At 44.1% G+C, this 18,192-nt stretch overlaps 1 protein-coding gene across 2 annotated transcripts; it reads left to right on the forward strand.

The window, feature by feature from the left end:
• Positions 1-2,606: 2,606 nt before the first annotated feature.
• On the forward strand, positions 2,607-16,572 carry CHAMP1 (chromosome alignment maintaining phosphoprotein 1). 2 transcript variants are annotated; one of them, XM_035726527.1, is made up of 3 exons: positions 2,607-2,735; positions 7,354-7,474; positions 12,693-16,572. In XM_035726527.1, the coding sequence occupies exon 3, from the start codon at positions 12,747-12,749 to the stop codon at positions 15,195-15,197; it is 2,451 nt and encodes an 816-aa protein (XP_035582420.1). In that variant the 5' UTR covers positions 2,607-2,735; positions 7,354-7,474; positions 12,693-12,746; the 3' UTR covers positions 15,198-16,572. The 2 variants fall into 2 exon arrangements, with proteins under 2 accessions (XP_035582420.1, XP_035582421.1); XM_035726528.1 differs by lacking the exons at positions 2,607-2,735; positions 7,354-7,474 and adding an exon at positions 10,181-10,230.
• The last annotated feature ends 1,620 nt before the right edge of the window (positions 16,573-18,192 follow it).

The raw sequence follows: 18,192 nt of genomic DNA on the forward strand, positions 1-18,192 counted from the left end.
TCACCGACTGAGCCACCCAGGCACCCTTTGAATCATTCATATACCCTATAATAGATTTGTTTACATAATTTCAATCCAAAATAATGGCACAGGGTATTTTGCTTTTATGTTGTTGTTTATTTATAGAGAAAACCTCAATAAAACAGGCCCAATTACCGCCCTGTCACAATCTATATTTGGCTTCCAAGAGTTGCCCTATGCTAGAGGTTTGTTTGTTCACAGTTCTGATGAAGTAATCAACTCATTCTAACATTTGGGGAAAAAAAAAGTATAGCAGCCATTCAAATTCTGGCCTGCAGCCACTATGAACCTTGTTTGTGAAATTGGATTTCAAAACAGAACGTAAAAAGCTCCAAAGAAGCTTCTTAAAGAACAGAAACCCAGAACTCCAGTGCTCCAGAGGCATCCACACACTTGGCAACCACCTCCAGATCCCAGGGACTCCTGCCTGCAGAGAGCAAAGCTCAGAACAAGTATGTGTCTGCAAACTGATAGTTCACAAACTGATAGTTCACAAATCACCCCAGGACAGCTGAACTTCAGCAACTGAAGAAATAATAAACTGGTATCTTGCCACCAGTCTCAGGTCTCTAACCAGTTCCTAACTGGAAATTGTGTGCTGTGCATGACAAATTACACTACCTTCCAGGAGGAGGCCTTAGCAGTAACAAGAGGAGTAAGAGTTGAAAGTTATTTTGTAATACTGATACAGCAGCAACACTCATAATTATTAGGAGACGTTTTAAAAAATACAGACATAAATGAGAAAAATAGCACTACATATATGCTCATACTGAATTTCACAACATAACTTCCTATTAAAGGTAACAATCTTGGGCGCCTGGGTGGCTCAGTTGGTTAAGCCACGGCCTTCGGCTCAGGTCATGATCCTGGAGTCCCGGGATCGAGTCCCACATCGGGCTCCCTGCTGAGCAGGGAGTCTGCTTCTCCCTCTGACCCTCCCCCCTCTCATGCTCTCATTCTCTCTCTCAAATAAATAAATAAATAAAATCTTTAAAAAAAGGTAACAATCTTGAAAGTTAATATGCAAAACGTGATGGTCAGAGAAAGGATCCTCTCGTTTCTACATTTAAAATTCGCAGCTTCAAGTGTAGATTGAATTTCTATCACTGTTTATTGGACATCTGTTTCTTCTCTCATAAATAAGCTGTTTGTGTGTTTTGCCTGTGTATTTAATGGGGTGTTCAACTGTCCTTTTTCATAAAGAGAGTTTTGTTAGGGGACAAGAGTTCATGTCACAGTTGAGACTTGGGAGCATGGGAAATGTTTGCCTAGGTAAAGGCTATTAAAGGAAATTTTCAACTTTTAACATTTGTGGGCCCTACTCCTAGCTCCCAGGGAAACTATACTTAACATTTACCAAGGTCAACATGAATTGGCAAAACCTCAAAGCATGGGCGCTATTTCTGCCCCGAGCACACACTGTACCTCTGCTGCGTTAAAGAAAATAACCAAAAAGGAGCACTCTGAACACAAAAGATAAGAAAAAGTAAGAAACTTCCCAGGTTGCCATAAGATTAAAGTCATACAGCCCTGCGTATATATACTAGGAACTTAAAGCCTGCAACTTTCTGAAATGTTCTTTGTCTAATCATTTGTAACTTTTTATGTTAAAAAATGTATATAAATCTATACCAAATGTTCCCTTACCAGAGCACTGTCTTCTTTGTGAAGATTGTGTATCCTGGGCAGCTGTCCTAATTTGGGCTCAAATAAAACTCTCTCAAGAATTTCTAAAAGGTTTGTTTCTTTTGCCTCGCAAGCCCAACGGTGCCCCCCCCCCCCCCCCCAGGAGTGAGTTCCTAAGTCTACCTGGCAGGTACACTCTTCAAGACCAGGCAGATGCCTCCATCCAGGAGTCCACGGAACATGGGTGAAAAAAATAACTGAAAGTTTTAAAATCTTTCATTATTAGGAGAGTTTTCTTCCGAAACTATTAAATCTAATCACAACTAATGGATCACTCTACTACACAAGTAAAAATCTGAAAATTCCCTAAAACGCGCCCGTTACTATCTAAGTATTAGAAGTCAGTGTGTTCTCAAAAATCAAAGAACACAGGGCCCTCAATTCCTCGTGAAAGTGAGGTGAGAACAAAGGGCAGACTGGCGATGCCTGCACTGAGGGGGAGCGGGTGCCGTCTGCACAGCCTGGGGGGCTGCTGGCCCACCCGCCACAGGTCCGCGCCGCATTCGCGGCCGCGAGTCTGCGACGCCGCGGCCCCTCCCCGCGCAGCACCATGCGGCCGGCCGCTCGAGGCCTGCGGGCCTGTTCACCAAGAACTCGGCAGAAGCAGGAAACAGAGCGGCCGCGCGAGCCCTCCCAAGCGGGACGACCGCTCTCAGCCCGTCCGCGGCAGTCAGAACAACAGGCACTGAAGACCGAGCCGTGGCCTGGGGGGCAGGACATGTCGTCACTTCCGGAGGCAGGGCGGGCCGCTCGACCCGCTGGCGCACTCCCGGCAGAGCGGCGCCCGGCGATCAGCGGCCTGATTGGGCCGCGCTGGAGGGCGCGGGACGCCAAACTCGCTTCCCATCAGCCCCCGCCCGCCCGTCCCGCGGCCGCGCGCACGCTCGCGCGCCCGTAGCCCGCGCCTGCGCCGCGCCGCCATTCGGGAGGCTGCCGCGCCGCAGGGCCTCGCGGAGCAGCCGGGGACCGCGAGCGCGGCTCCCGCCGTCCTTCGCGTGTGTGGACGCCGCCTCGGCCCATCGTCGGTGAGAAGCGGGACGGGCGGGCAGGGGTGTCGCGCGGGCCGCGACGCCCCGCAGGCCGAGGCCCGAGGAGGCCCGCCCGGGGCGTGCACCGAAGAGCGGCCTGCGCCGGGTCTGCCGGCGGGGTGGGCCTCGGGGCGGGGGGCGAGCCCCGCATCGTCTGCGGGAGGCGGGAAGCACCGTGCGGGACACCACGGGGAGGTCGGGAGCTGGCTCCGCGCGGGAGGCGCTCGTTCCGCTTCAGTCCGGGGCAGGGTTCTCACGGTCCCTCGTCGGCGTGGGCTTTTGTCATTGTTGCTGCTTAAAAACGAGCTGGGCAGCCCAGAGTGGGAGATACGGAATCCCGGAGTCGGCCAGGGGTTGGTGTCCAGCTTGTGTGAGGAGCCCCTGCCGCTCAGCGACAGAAGCAACCGGCTTACGAACGGGCAAGGGACTTAGTGGGTCTTCTCCACAGAAGGCACCCCGATGGCCCGTGAGCACATCGCAGGGTGCGCATCAGCCATCAGAGTTAAGGAGATAAAACCAGAGTGAGGTCCCACCTCACACCCACTGGGATGGCTGTGAGCAGAGGCAAATCACAGATGTTGGGGAGGGCGTGGGACAGGTGGCACTGCCGCGCGTGGCTGGCGGCCACGAAAAGTGCTGCAGCCACAGCGACTGTAGAAAAGGGTGTCGTGGTCCCTCCGATTTTAGCACAGAGTTACGTAGGACCCAGCAATTCCGCTCCTGGGTTTCGACTCCGAAGAGTCGAAAGCAGGGACTCAGATCATTGTACGGCAGTGCAACCGGCTTTGTTCAGAATAGCCGAGAGAGGAAGTACTCCAAGTATCTATCAACAGATGGACGGAAAGTAAATTGTGGTATATGCACAGTGGAATGGGATTCATCCTTAAAAAGGAATACAATTCTAATACATGCTGTGCGATAGACGTGGGAAGTGAAATAAGCCAGACACAGAGGGACAAACGTGTGATCCCACTCACTGGGACAGAAAATGGAATAGAGATTACCAGGGCTAGTGAGAGTGGGGGAATGGGGAGGTCTTGTTTAATGGGTACAGTTTCTGCTTGTGGTGATGGAAAGTTCTGGAAATGGATAATGGGTATGGTTGCACAGCATTGTGATATACTTAATGCCACTAAATTGTGCTTTTGAAAATTGTTAGGATGGTAAACTTCGCTGTATTTTGCCATAATTTTAAAAATGTATTGGGGCGGCGCCTGAGTGGCTCAGTTGGTTGAACCTGCGACTGGCGGTTTTGACTCAGGTCATGATCTTGGGGTGGTGGGATCAAGCCCCACATCGGGCTCTGTGCTCAGTATGGAGTCTCCTTGTCCCTCTCCTTTTCTCGCTCTCTCTCAAATAAATATGTAAAATCTTAAAAAAAAAAAAAAAAGTCTGGGAAAAGGCAAAACCACAGAGACGGTAAAAAGACCAGTGTTTATGAGGAGCACAGGGAATGGTTCTGGCTGTGAAATTATTCTCTTCCATTGTGTAATGCTGGGTATGTGACACTGCATTTGTGGAAACCCACAGACTTGTATAACAGGTAGAGTGACCCCTAACTGAACTCTGCACTCTAGTAAATAATAATATATCAGTATTCCTCAGTTTTAACAAATGTACTAATACAGGATGTTAATAATAGGAGAAATTGTGTGCAGAGGAAGAAAGAAGGTAAATAAAGGTAGAGAACTTTGTTTTTTCTTTAACCTAAAACTAAAAAATAAAGTTTACTAATTTTTAATTAATTTTTAGGGGTGAAAAGCAATGCTAGTGGGTATACACTATTAGAACCCAATTAGCTTTAAAAATGCTGTCCGTATTGAGTTTTTTTTTTTCCTTAAAGATTTTATTTGACACATAGAGACACAGCAAGAGAGGGAACACAAACAGGGGGAGTGGGAGATGGAGAAGCAGGCTCCCCGCTGAGCAGGGAGCCCGATGAGGGGCCCGATCCCAGGACCCTGGGATCACGACCTGAGCCGAAGGCAGACGCTTAACGACTGAGCCACCCAGGCGTCCCTTGAGTTTTGTTTTTAAAAGCTATGCATCAGAAAGTTTTTAAAGACAACCAGGTGTTAGACTTTAAGGAAGCTGTTGAATAGGAGATAGGTGTGATGTGATGTGGTGGACTGGCAAACCACTTGGAACTTTTTTTTAGGGACAGCATGTAGTCTGTAGAGGCAGAAAGTAGGATCGGAGAAACTTTTGTTAGTCTGGACAGTGTAGTTACTTTTATAGTTAGGCTTAGGAGCTCTGAAATTTAGGTGGGGGGGGGATGCTAAAATCTTAAAAAAAATCCTCCCACTGGGAGGAATCTCAGTGTCTAGCTTCTGCCCAGGAGCTGAACTCTGGACTGACTCATTGTCGGAGCGTGCCCAATGGGAAAGACCTCATGGTATTTCAACAGAGATCCAGAATCAGGAAATCAGGATCTTCTGTTGCTTCCACTGACCTAACTGTTGTGATCTCAAGTACTTTTCTCCATCAGCATCAGTTTTCTGTTTAAAGTGGAGAGTTTGGACTCAAGTCCTCTGAGGATCCTTTCCTATACTGGCCATTGGCTTATAATTATGGAGGGCTCCTACCTGGCAAAGCAACTCATTCTAGTCCGTGATTGAGTAGTTTGTAAAACTTTATCTTGAGCTGGAATCTGTTTCCCTGCTAGCTTCCACTTGTTGCTTCTAGGACACATTACATATTATCCATAATTCCTCCACTTTTGAAGTTGGTCAGTTTCTGTACTCACAAAAGACACATTTTTAAAGACTGCCTGCCATCATGTGGTTGCTCGCTTTCTTCTGCATGTTGCCTAGTGTTATGAAATCAAAGTGTCCTTCCTGCCCAGAGCTGAAGACAGTGATCCATTGGGACATTCTCTCCAGCTCAGACTGTGGAATGCAGTTCTCTGTGGATTCATCTTACGGATTTTGCCCATTATACTGGCTTGTCAAGATCTTATAGATTCCAGTGCATTAGTTTAGTCAAGATATATTAGAAAGAACCTGGATAAATGGCAGAACTTTAATCTGGTCCTTTGTCAGATGCTGATTATTTGCTTCATCTTGAGCAAATTACTTAATGTCTAGGTTAGAATTTCCTCAGCTATAAATTGAAGTTTTAAAGTAGATGATCCCTGAGGTCTTTCTGCTCTAAATCCCAGTGATTTGAAAACTAGAGGGTGGCTCAGGTCACTTCTAGTTTTAAAATCCTGTGAATCTAAGATTAGGTCTCCAGTCTTCATGATGGGATGTTTTAGAGGTAATGAACAGATACTTTCTGAGCATATACCATGTGCCAGGGATGTGCAAGGGTTACAGGGGTGAATAGGTAGTCCCTGCCCTCTGAGAGCCAGACTCTGGTGGTACCAAAGAGTGATGGCTACACTGGAGGTGTGCACACAAAGAGGATTAGGGCCAAGGCGGCCATTATTTAAGAAGTATCTACCTGAAGGATGGAGAAACTTGCCTGATGGCTGGGTAGCAAGATGGGGAGTATAAAGAAGAGTAAATGCTTGTGTGAAGGTCCAGAGGCTTAGTTTGTAGTGGAATTACAGCTGGGTCAGTATTTAGAGAATGTGGTCCAGTCAGGGGCCAGACAGATGGTGAAGAGCTTTATATGCCGTCGTTTTGTGTGCTGCAGGTGTTGGGGATACTTTGAGGAATTGTGAGCAGGCAAATGCCATTAGGTTTCTGTGTTTGGAACATGACTGGAAACTGTATGGTGAGTGGATTGCAAGGAAGTGAGACTGCAGGCAGGGAGAGCACAGCTCTCAGAAATTCAGCAATTGACCACGGGGAGAGAAATGTGCGGGAATTTAACAGCAGAAATGTGTTGTGAGCTATTACCTAGCTTGTTCGTGACCAGTTTTCTTCCTTTCTATTCAAGTCGACAACTTACCCAGACCCTGATACTCTCTTTGAAATCCACCCGAGGGGCGCCTGGGTGGCTCAGTCGTTGGGCATCTGCCTTCGGCTCGGGTCATGATCCCGGGGTCCCGGGATCGAGTCCCGCATCGGGGGTCCCTGCTCCGTGGGGAGCCTGCTTCTCCCTCTCCTACTCCCCCGGTTTGTGTTCCCTCTCTCTGTCAAATGAATAAATAAAATCTTAAAAAAAAAAAGAAATCCACTTGAGAAGAGGCCCGAGCAGTCACTGAAGCACCACTGTCCTTCCTTGTCCCCCGAAGCCTCTTACTTCTTTGCCCCTTTGTCCTGTTGATTATCTTGTCCCTTCCTCACTGCCTGGTACTTTGCTGCTCTGCGGTGTAGTGTGGATAAGGGACAAAACATGAGCTGCTCCTGTAGTCTGTGGTCACAGCAGCGGTCTGCTGAGTGCTGTCCTGTCGGCTCAAGTGAGATGGTGGGTTCAGGAGTGCTGTGGTTGTAGACAAGGGCGTTAGTTCCATAGTGGATTTTAAAGTAGAATTAGATGTGGGTGGTGTCATGGGTAGTATCCGTGGTCATCTTTGGTATTATTACATTAAAGCAAATGGATTGGACCCCTGTCACTTGCAGGGAGCAGGACAGCAAGAGAAATAGGCAGAATTCTTTTACAGGGCCACAGATTATCACAGAAATGTAGTTTTGATTACACTTCCTTTCTTTTTTTTTTTTTCCAGGTCAACTCTCATCTTTGTTCTTCATGTACTACAGGCTATTTTCTGTAGTTAACTCAGAAGCCATGTAGACTTGTCTGCCCTTTGAAGACATACTTTTTAAGATTTCTAGGAAGATAAGCTGGTAAGTCTACCAGAGAAAAGCCTGTTGGTCTTTATTTCTTACCTGCTCTAAACGTACTTGTCCTGGATTTATAGTGTTATTCTACCAGTTTTACTTTGCATATGTTTTGTTTGCCTTTTAATGTTTAGGAGAATATATTTAAGATACGAACATTTTTGAAAAGTGCTTAAGGAAAATCTATAAAAGCATATACGCTCATACATAATGGTGCATGAATGTGTGCTAGATATGCATATATATGGTAGGGTTTGAGAAGTGATTTTTGTACAATTCTTTTTCTTTTCTTTTTTTTAAGTAAGAAGTTACTAGGGTATGATAATGAGGCTTGGGAGTAGGCAGGTTTGGGTAGACTGGCCAGAAGAGTTGGTGATAGGAAGAGGAAATAGGGAGGGGCAGGTGGGAGATAGAGGGAACATATGAGGAGCCATGGGGTTTAGCACAGACTGAGAGGGAACAGGATGGTTGAGGAACTGATTGAGTGGCACTAGATGAAGGGTGGGAGAGGTGACGATTTAACAGACAGCAATTAAGGACAAAAGGGAGTAGTCCAACCTGAGAAGCTGAGGTGGCTGGAGGCCATGGAGGCAAAAGCAGCAGGAATTAGGCTAAGTGGTATTCATCAAAGATAGAGTAATTTACAGGAGCAGCTGTAAAATGTAGGGTTAGTGTAGAATTTCCAGAGAGGCAAGAAACAGAGGTACAGCCAATGGAAAGTAGGAATAAGGAGAAACAGTGGTAGAGCTTTGCCTATCGAAAGGAACCACAACACTTGAGTAGGAGTTGGGATAGAGGGTGTGGCTGAAGAGGAGACCAGGTTTCCACTTGTTGCACTGTGTTAGAGATGTCAATTTTGGGGGCACCTGCGTGGCTCACTCGGTTAAGTTTCTGCTTTCGGCTCAGGTCATGATCCCGGGGTCCTGGGATCGAGCCCCACATTGGACTCCCTGTTTGGGGGGGAGCCTGCTCCTCCCTCTCCCACTCCCCCTGCTTGTGTACCCTCTCTTGCTGTGTCTCTCTCTGTCAAATAAATAAATAAAATCTTTAAAAAAAAAATAGAGATGTGGATTTTTTATTTGGTAAGTAAGTTTGTGGAAGCATTTTTTAAAAACCTTCCTGATGATAGAATAGTGTGCTCAGTAATTTCTGTGGGAGTAGAAGAAAATGCTTTACCCTTACAGTTCATAATCTGATCCCTGTATTACACACTTACTGGGCTTATTGATAACCTCTATTTTATGAGTTATTGGTAAAAAGCCGATGAGTTAACATACAGGAAATGAAGAAAGTTGTTTTGTTGATAGGGCTATAAATTAGGCATAGAGAGGAGAGAGGTCACTAAGTAAGATACTTTCTCCTACTGTACACCAGTTTCTTTTTTTTTAAGATTGTATTTATTTGACAGAGAGAGAGAGTATAAACGGGGAGTGGCAGGGCGAGGGAGAAGCAGCCTCCCCCTGAGCAGAGAGCCCAGCATGGGGCTCAATCCCAGGACCCTGGCAGACACTTAATTGAGCCACTCAGGCACCCCTGTACACCGGTTTCTTGAGAAGATGGGAAAAGTCTCCGAGTTAACAGTTTGTTTAAGCTTAAGAAACTCAAATTGTGAAAGTACAGAGCCTCTCTTCCTGTCATGAGTAGGGTTAGGGTTAGGGGCTACCCTTGTAGTTTCTAATATTATAATCATAGCTGACACTGAGGGCTCACCATGAGATACTGTTCCAAGTATGCTAACACAATATTAACATCCATTGTAGAGTCCAGGAAACTAAAGCATAGAAAGGTTCAGCAACTTAACAAAGCCATATAGTGGAACCAGGACTCACTCAAATCCAGCAAGCCTGAGGTCTTAACCTCTGTGTTGTAATATATTTGATATAGGGCTCATTATAATATAATGATGTGGTTTAATATGTAATGTCCCCCTTATTTAATGTGAACATCCCTTGACTGTTCATCATGGCCACTTATGGCCAGATGGGGATATTGAGATACCACTGCCTTTTCTTTTAACATTCTTCTAGTTTTATGAGACATTGGGTCTGAGGTGGATTGTTAACCTACACATTCTTTCTGCATGTTTTCTTCATTATGTTTGTGAGTTGAAGATTCTTTTCAGAGATTTTTTCTTCAGTACTAAGTGATTATATTCTTTTTTTAGCCCATTTGGCCCTAAAAACAATTTTCTTTTTTTTTTTTTTAAAGATTTTATTTGAGAGAGAGAGAATGAGAGATAGAGAGCATGAGAGGGAAGAGGTTCAGAGGGAGAAGCAGACTCCCTGCTGAGCAGGGAGCCCGATGTGGGACTCGATCCCGGGACTCGAGGATCATGACCTGAGCCGACGGCAGTCGCTTAACCAACTGAGCCACCCAGGTGCCCTAAAAACAATTTTCTAAAAGCCAGGATAGTTGCAGGGTAATTCAGAAGGGGCTAATACTTTCTGAAAAGCACTTGTTTGTTTCAACTGTCCTGTCACCTTTTTAAATTTAGACCACTCGCCCAAAATGCAAATGATATACTAATGATATGGGTGATAGAAAACAATGTCAGTAATAACATCTTCAAAACAAGTTATCAAAATTAGAAATGTTAAGTTTTTTAAGTTAATGTTTTTAAATTACTATTTTTTTAAAGATTTTATTTATTCATTTGACAGAGACACAGCGAGAGAAGGAACACAAGCAGGGGGAATGGGAGAGGGAGAAGCAGGGATTGTGAACTGAGCTGAAGGCAGAAGCTCAACGACTGAGCCACCCAGGTGCCTCTGTTTTTAAAATTACTAAAGGGGGAGAGACTCAATATAAATAAGCGTCTCTAATCTGTACTGTATTTTGAGGAACAGTAACGTGGAAGGAATACGTTTTGACCCAGTAATTACTATTAGCACAGAACACATTGCATGCTTTTGGTGGTAGCTGATACTTTTGGTAAAGGATGGGACATAATTTAATGAGAAAAGACTTTGTGATTCACTTGGATAAACTCACTGTGTATGTTACAGAATCTCTTTTAGCAGTTGTTGAGTTCCCATGCTGAGAAGAGCATACCAGATGGAACCGGTAGAGAATAGAATAGAGTCCAGAGGCACCTGGCTGGCTCAGTTGGAAGAGTGTGCAACTCTTGATCTTGGGGTCATGAGTTCGAGCCCCATGTTGGGGATAGAGATTGCCAAAAAAATAAAAAAATAAAGAGAGTCCAGAATGGATTCATAAACACAAAATTTAGTAAATGGTAGATGGAACATTACATAGCAGTGAGGAAAAGGGTTGGAGAGACAACTGTCCATTTGGGGTGAAACACAGGCTGAATCCCTATCTTTTTACCAGATAGAGTAAAAAATACAAATGTAAAGGGGCACGTGGGTGGCTCAGTTGGTTAAGTGTCTGACTCTTGGTTTTGGCTCAGGTCATGATCCCAGCGTTGTGAGATGGGGCCCCGAGTGGAGCTCTGCCACCCTGGGCATGGAGCCTGCTTAAGGTTCTCGTTCCCTCTGCCCCCCACCAAAAACTACAAATTGTAAAAAGAATGAAATCCTCAAAATCATAGGAAAAAAATATTGACGGCTTTAAAAAGTAATGGAGTGGGAAAGCATAGTTTATAACAGTCATAAGGAAAACACCTTAAACCAGTTGTGTGTGAAAAAAAGCACATATATATGTACACATACATACCATAAAGTCAAGAGACATGATAAACTAGGAAAATACTTTCAGTAAAGGGTTGACTTCTTTTATGCAGACTATTTACAAATAATTAAATGGACAAGGCACATCCTACAGAAGAAATACACATGGCTAATCAACAAGGGAAAGTGTTCACTCTTTCTCATTAAAGAAAAGCACCTTAAAACAATGCTGAGACTCCAGTTCTTACCCGAGAAGTAGCAAAGATAGAAGTTTAATAATGCTCATTATTGATGAGGGAGTTGGGGAATTGTCCCTGGTATATACACTTTTGGTTGGTATGTCATAGTACTGGAATTTTTTGAGAGTTTCATGAAATTTATCAATTTTAAATGTAAATTGTCTTTGAACCAGGTAATTCACTTCTAGGAATTTTCCCTTCAGAAGTACCCTCATATTCAAGATATGCACAAGGAAATTTAGTGCTTATTCTCTAAATAAGTAGAAACACAGAACTCTCTGATTAGAAACACGTAAACTTGGCCTACTTTGGTTTCTAGAATCACCGAAACCTCCTCTTCTCGCCCTGAAGCCTCAGGAGCCTGGTCTTCTTCTGAGCCACCTTCTCTTCCTTAAATGAAAGCAAGTTGCAGATCAGTGTGTTTAATATCCCATTGGTGTAGGATGTGTTTGTGGGAGATTGTGTGTACATAGAACAAGTGATACTGTGTAAATATGTTCTGCATGACTGCATTTTTAACTGTGAGCTCCTGGTACTTTTCACCACCCTAGAAGACTTGCTTAAACTTCTAAAAAGTCATAATTACTGGCAAGCAAGTTCATGCCTCACGTGTCCTCTATCTGAATTGCCCTTTGCTAGGCCAACTCCTTTACATCATTCAGGATCTACGCGCGTCTTTCCTTGACAGCCTTCTCTGCATTCACACTTGGCTTTGCACCTAATGTAAGCACCATAGTACAAGACATCTCTTTAAACCCAAGTGCCTAGAAAAACGGCACAGAAAATAATTATTTTATTAAATGAATGAATAAAATACTTGATATTAGGATGGATAAAACATTACAAAATGTGTTGATATTTTTAAAAAGCCATCTTTTCATAATTTTAGTTTAACAAATGCTCTCTGAAGTGGAGCTAGTTTCTTGCTCAGCCTTAAACTACCTAGCTTTACTTTTGGTGTTGTCTGAGCTTAATCTGCCGATAGCTTGTTGATTCCGGGTTTCAGAGTCAAGATAGAAGGCACATGCTACGTGATTCTGGGGTCAGGTTTGGATCACTGTTATAACCTGGGTGAGGCACTTCTTTGAACCTTTTTCTTCATCTACAAATGAAAATAATACTGAGTCATAGTGTTAGGAGGATTACGTGAGGTGATACCTCTAAAAGTAGCAGTTCCTGGGGCTCAGTTAAAAATTAGTTCCATCTATCTTTTCTCTTCAAAATCTTTATTGAGGTATTATCTGATAAATGCACGTCATTCCAGACTTAAAATTATGCAGTTATGGAATGGATGGAGAACAGCACTTTATTCAAAATTATGTCCCCTGAAAATAATTAATTTCTACTTTATTGCAGCACTGTTGAGAGTTTTTACAGAATATAATCGTGTGTGTTGTGACAGAGAGAGAAATGGAAGTGTTCCAGGAACTCCGTAAACCGTCATCACGTTTGGAGTGTGACCACTGCAGTTTCCGAGGCACGGATTATGAAAACGTGCAAATTCACATGGGCACCATCCATCCAGAATTTTGTGATGAAATGGATGCTGGTGGGTTAGGTAAAATGATATTTTACCAGAAAAGTGCAAAGCTATTCCACTGCCATAAGTGCTTCTTCACCAGCAAGATGTACTCTAATGTGTACTATCACATCACATCCAAACATGCAGGCCCAGAGAAGTGGAATGAGAAACCAAAAAATCAGCTAAGCAAAGAAACAGATCCTGGGAAAAGCCCTCCTCTTCCTGATCACCAGAAAATACCCTCTAATTCAGCAGAACTCCCAAAACCCATACCTGCCCTTTCTGTAGAAACACAGAAACTTGGCCCAGTTTTGTCTCCAGAATCACCAAAACCTACACCTCTCACTTCCCTGGAGCCTCAGAAGCCTGGCCCTGTTGTTTCTCCTGAGCCACAGACACCTTCTCTTCCTTCTCCTGAGCCTCCAAAATCTGCCTCTATTTCTTCTCCTGAACTTCCAAAACCAGTCCCTATTGTTTCTGAGTCTCAGAAACCAGTCCCTATTCCTTCTCCAGAACCACAGAAACTTGCCCCTATATCTCCTGAGCCAGTAAAGGCCACTCTTACTAATACTAAACCCCAGAAACACTCCCATTTCCCAGAAACATTGGGGCCACCTTCAGGCTCATCTCCAGAGTCACCAGTTTTGGCGGCTTCCCCTGAACCTTGGGGTCCATCCCCAACTGCATCTCCAGAGTCTCGGAAACCAGCCCGGACTATCTCCCCTGAGCCAAGGAAGCCATCCCCCTCGGAGTCTCCTGAACCTTGGAAGCCATTCCCTGCTGTCTCCCCAGAGCCCAGAAGACCAGCCCCGGCTGTGTCACCAGGTTCTTGGAAGCCAGGGCCACCTGGGTCCCCAAGGTCTTGGAAGTCGAGTCCTTCGGCGTCATCGGGACCTTGGAAGCCGGCTAAACCTGCTCCATCTGTGTCTCCTGGTCCTTGGAAGCCAATTCCTTCGATCTCACCTGGGCCATGGAAACCAACTTCCTCTGTGTCCCCCGCATCCTGGAAGTCATCGTCGGTCTCACCTGGTTCCTGGAAGTCTCCCCCTGCGTCTCCTGAGTCGTGGAAGTCTGGCCCACCAGAACTCCGAAAGACAACTCCCACCTTGTCACCTGAACATTGGAAGACGGTTCCCTCAGTGTCCCCTGAGCTTCGTAAAGCAGGACCTCCCTTGTCTCCTGAGCTTCGCAAACCAGGCCCACCATTGTCCCCAGAGATCCGCAGTCCAGCGGGATCTCCAGAGCTCAGAAAACCTTCAGGGTCTCCAGAGCTTTGGAAGCTTTCTCCTGATCAGCGAAAAACTTCCCCTGCTTCACTTGATTTTCCCGAGTCCCAGAAAAGTTCCCGTGGTGGTTCCCCTGATCTCTGGAAGTCTTCCTTTTTTATTGAACCTCGGAAACCTTCTGGACCATCTGAGTCCCCTAAGGCAGCCTCCGATATCTGGAAGCCTGTTCTCTCTCTTGATACCGAACCTAGAAAACCTGCCCTGTTTTCTGAGCCCACCAAAACAGCCCCTCCAGCTTCTCCTGAACCACGAAAACGTGCTCTTTTTCCAGAGCCCCGGAAACATGCCCTTTTCCCTGAACTTCCCAAATCTGCTATCTTTTCAGAATCTCAGAAGGCAGTTGAGCTTGGTGATGAACTACAGACAGATGCCATAGATGATCAAAAGTGTGATATTTTGGTTCAGGAAGAACTACTAGCTACACCTAAGAAACTCTTAGAAGACACTTTATTTCCTTCCTCAAAGAAGCTCAAGAAAGACAACCAAGAGAACTCAGATGCTGAGCTTAGTAGCAGTGAGTATATAAAAGCAGATTTAGATGTGATAGACAGCAAGGGCCAAGAATCAAGCAGTGATCAAGAGCAGGTTGATGTAGAATCTATTGATTTTAGTAAAGAGAACAAAGTGGACATGACTAGTCCAGAGCAGTCAAAAAATGTGTTACAATTTACTGAAGAGAAAGAGGCTTTTATCTCTGAGGAAGAGATTGCGAAGTATATGAAGCGTGGAAAAGGAAAGTATTATTGCAAAATTTGTTGCTGTCGAGCTATGAAAAAAGGTGCGGTTTTGCATCATTTGGTTAATAAGCATAATGTTCATAGCCCTTACAAATGTACAATTTGTGGAAAGGCTTTTCTTTTGGAATCTCTCCTTAAAAATCATGTAGCAGCCCATGGGCAGAGTTTACTTAAGTGTCCACGTTGTAATTTTGAATCAAATTTCCCAAGAGGCTTTAAGAAACATTTAACTCACTGTCAAAGCCGACATAATGAGGAAGCAAATAAAAAGCTAATGGAAGCTCTTGAACAGCCCCTGGAGGAGCAGCACATTTGATTTTTACACATGGTGTGGATATATGATCTACAAAGTTGTTTGTTGAAACTGTGTAAAGCATAGTTAAATAGTGTAGGTGGGTCAGTAGATGTTGTGTATGGTGTACTGTGTTGTCTCAGTAGTGTTACAAAGAATAAGCATTTGGTTCTTTTTTTCATGGTCTCCGTTTATGTGGCTATCTTGTAAGTCAATAAATTCGTGACTATATTCCAGATGGGTAAAATTTCTGTGATTTCTTTTAAATATATTTGAATAATACGAAGATGTAGGTGGTCCACTTATCAAGAGCAAGTTGTACTCAATTTCAAACATCTAGTCAAAGTGTATCTTTTTTTGTGAAACTAACTTCAGACAATGGAAATTAATAGTTGGAATGTTTAAGAATTAGGCATGAAAAATTTGGGAAATTTTTTTCTCTTTCCTTAAATGTATTTTTAGATCATAAAAGGTATTTTGAAGTTCCTATTTGGTCATATAAAGTTAGTTTATTTATAAATCTTGAGCAGCTCTACATGTTTATTAGCTTTTACGTCATGGAAAATTGGTCTCAGGGTTGCTGATTTTCTGCTAAATAGATGTTGAATAAGTTTTAAAAGGTTTGCAGCCTTCTCTAGGAAACTGGGAAAGATGAGTGTGACTTAGGTCTTGTCCTTAGTTGTTTCCTTCTGAGTCTTCCATTCTGCACCGCCTTCCCCACCCCCCCCCACCCCCCCCCCACCCCCCCCCCCCCAGGTCTGTCTCTTCTCTTCCCTGTGAGCTCACACCAATAGATGATCCTTGACTGCCAAATGTGTCAGAACTGCACTTCCTGCTCCTGGGCCTCACTCGCCACCTAGGGGGTTCAGACCTGGTAATGAGTAGGAACTGAGAGTCTTCCAGATTCACAGTAGAAAATTTTGTAAGTAGACATCTCTGTTTGAGAGTACGTCAATTGTATGTTTTCCACAGTTGTTACTGTAAATACCTTGTGCCTGTTCGTGGATTATTTTGTTCTAAAATATTTTGTCAAATGTGTATCAACCAAATTAAAAACAAAGGCTTTCATGTCAGTAGCATCCTCATGTGTGTTTTCTTTTGTGTAATTTTCATTGTATGATACCCAGGTACCATGATTTTTTTCCTGTTCCCCCTGTTCTCAGCATGCTAATTTTCCCATTTTCCCAGCATTTTCTAAGCTGTGTTTTCTCAGTTCTGTGGTCAGGTAAGTGAGGGAAATGCTACACTCAACAGTGCTCCTTGTGGAAGATCCGCATCCTGGCTGACTTGTGTAAAAACAGTGTAAAGCATTTAGTGACATAAGGATTCTCCTGTGCAGCCAAGGGTTGAGAGACTATCTTTTTTTTTTTTTTTTTTAAGATTTTATTTATTTGACAGAGACACCAAGAGAGGGAACACAAGCAGAGAGTGGGAGAGGGAGAAGCAGGCTTCCCGCTGAGCAGGGAGCCCAATGTGGGGCTTGATCCCAGGACCCTGGGATCATGACCTGAGCCAAAGGCAGACGCTTAACTGACTGAGCCACCCAGGCGCCCGAGAGACTATCTTTAATTAAGCTGTTCCCAGACATTTTTGAGCAGCGAGCACTTTTTTTATCATAGCATCTAAATTAATATGCCAATTGAGAAGACTTCGTGTTTATAGAATCCTGGGAAGCTCTTAGTGTTTATAGCATTCTGGGAGGATCTTACAGGCTCCAGGTCTCACCTCTGGTGAGTAGTTGATGCTGTTGTCCGTTTACACTGGGCCCCTTGAGAACAAGCTTCCGGTACTGGAGTTGCCTTCTAGGTATCTAAGGATACCTTAGATAAGACAGTGGTCTTGTTCTCATCTATACTGACTCAATTAAAATTATGACTGGAAAAGACAAAGGTGTGCAGCACCCAGAAACCCTTTTGAAGCCTGGTCTCAAACCAACTGTTTTGTTTAACAGATTTTTTCCTTAGGACTTTACACTTCTGGTGCAAACTTCTCACAGAATCCTTCCTAGACTTTTGCTCAAGGTGGAGCCAACTAGTTCCCATGACTTGCCATCTTATGTGGGTTTTTTCATAATACAGAGGATATTATGCTAAAGTAGGAGATGCACGAATACTTTTGGCCTTTGGCTAAGCCACTGTGTTCTTGGTTCACCTCACTTACGGCTTTCCACTTTTTTCTCATTTTACCTCAGGATCAGGATAACCTAATACCCCCCTTTTTTTTAACCTTGGCAATTTTGCCTCCTGTATAGTAGCATCCCTCTACTCAATGTGACCCTGTCTACATTTTCATTTTCCCATTTATCTATGTAATTGCAACTATTTTAAATGAACTCAATCCAATGATTTTTATATAATATGAAAAATTACTGTACCATCTTTCAACATTCATGGACCTGACACTAATATATTTTAGGTGACCTATTGACTTCTCATTAATTGGACTCTTCAGTACCTGAACTGGGATGTGTCTGTAGCAGATACTGCTTTTGTTTTGTTTTTTAAGACTTTTTAAAAATTTTTAAGTAATGTCTACTCCCAATTGTGGGGCTTGAATCCACATCTCCAAGATCTAGAGTCTCATGCTTTGCCAGTTGGGCCAACCAGGCACCACCCTCCTTTTGTTTTTAATATTGGTGTGGATTCTACAGCTTTGTCTTAGATGAAAACAGAAGGATGCTTACCAAGTAAGATCTGCAAACATCCCCAAATGAAGGGCATCTTTTAAGCTGCGTTACATCCCTAGACCTTAAACACCCTGAAATTATCCCCTTTTCTCAGTCTAGCTGTTTCTGTCGAGTAATTTTGAGTATGCAGTGTTAGTTTCCTATTGCTGCCATAACAACATGAAATTCAGTTGCTTACAACACAGATATGTTTTCTTACATTTCTGTAGTTCACTGGGCTAAAGTCACGGGTGTCAGCAGGGCTGCCTTCTTTCCTGGAGGCACTAGAAGAGCGTCCGTTCCCTTGCCTTTACATTTTCTATTGGCTCCTGCTTCCCTCTTCCATGTAAAGAC

The sequence above is a fragment of the Zalophus californianus genome, chromosome 3, assembly GCF_009762305.2.
Source record: "Zalophus californianus isolate mZalCal1 chromosome 3, mZalCal1.pri.v2, whole genome shotgun sequence".
NCBI lineage: Eukaryota > Metazoa > Chordata > Mammalia > Carnivora > Otariidae > Zalophus > Zalophus californianus.

What these genes read in the sequence shown, in the direction of transcription:
- CHAMP1 (XM_035726527.1), top strand. Translation starts at nt 12,747, where the DNA reads ATGGAAGTGTTCCAGGAACTCCGTAAACCGTCATCACGTTTGGAGTGT.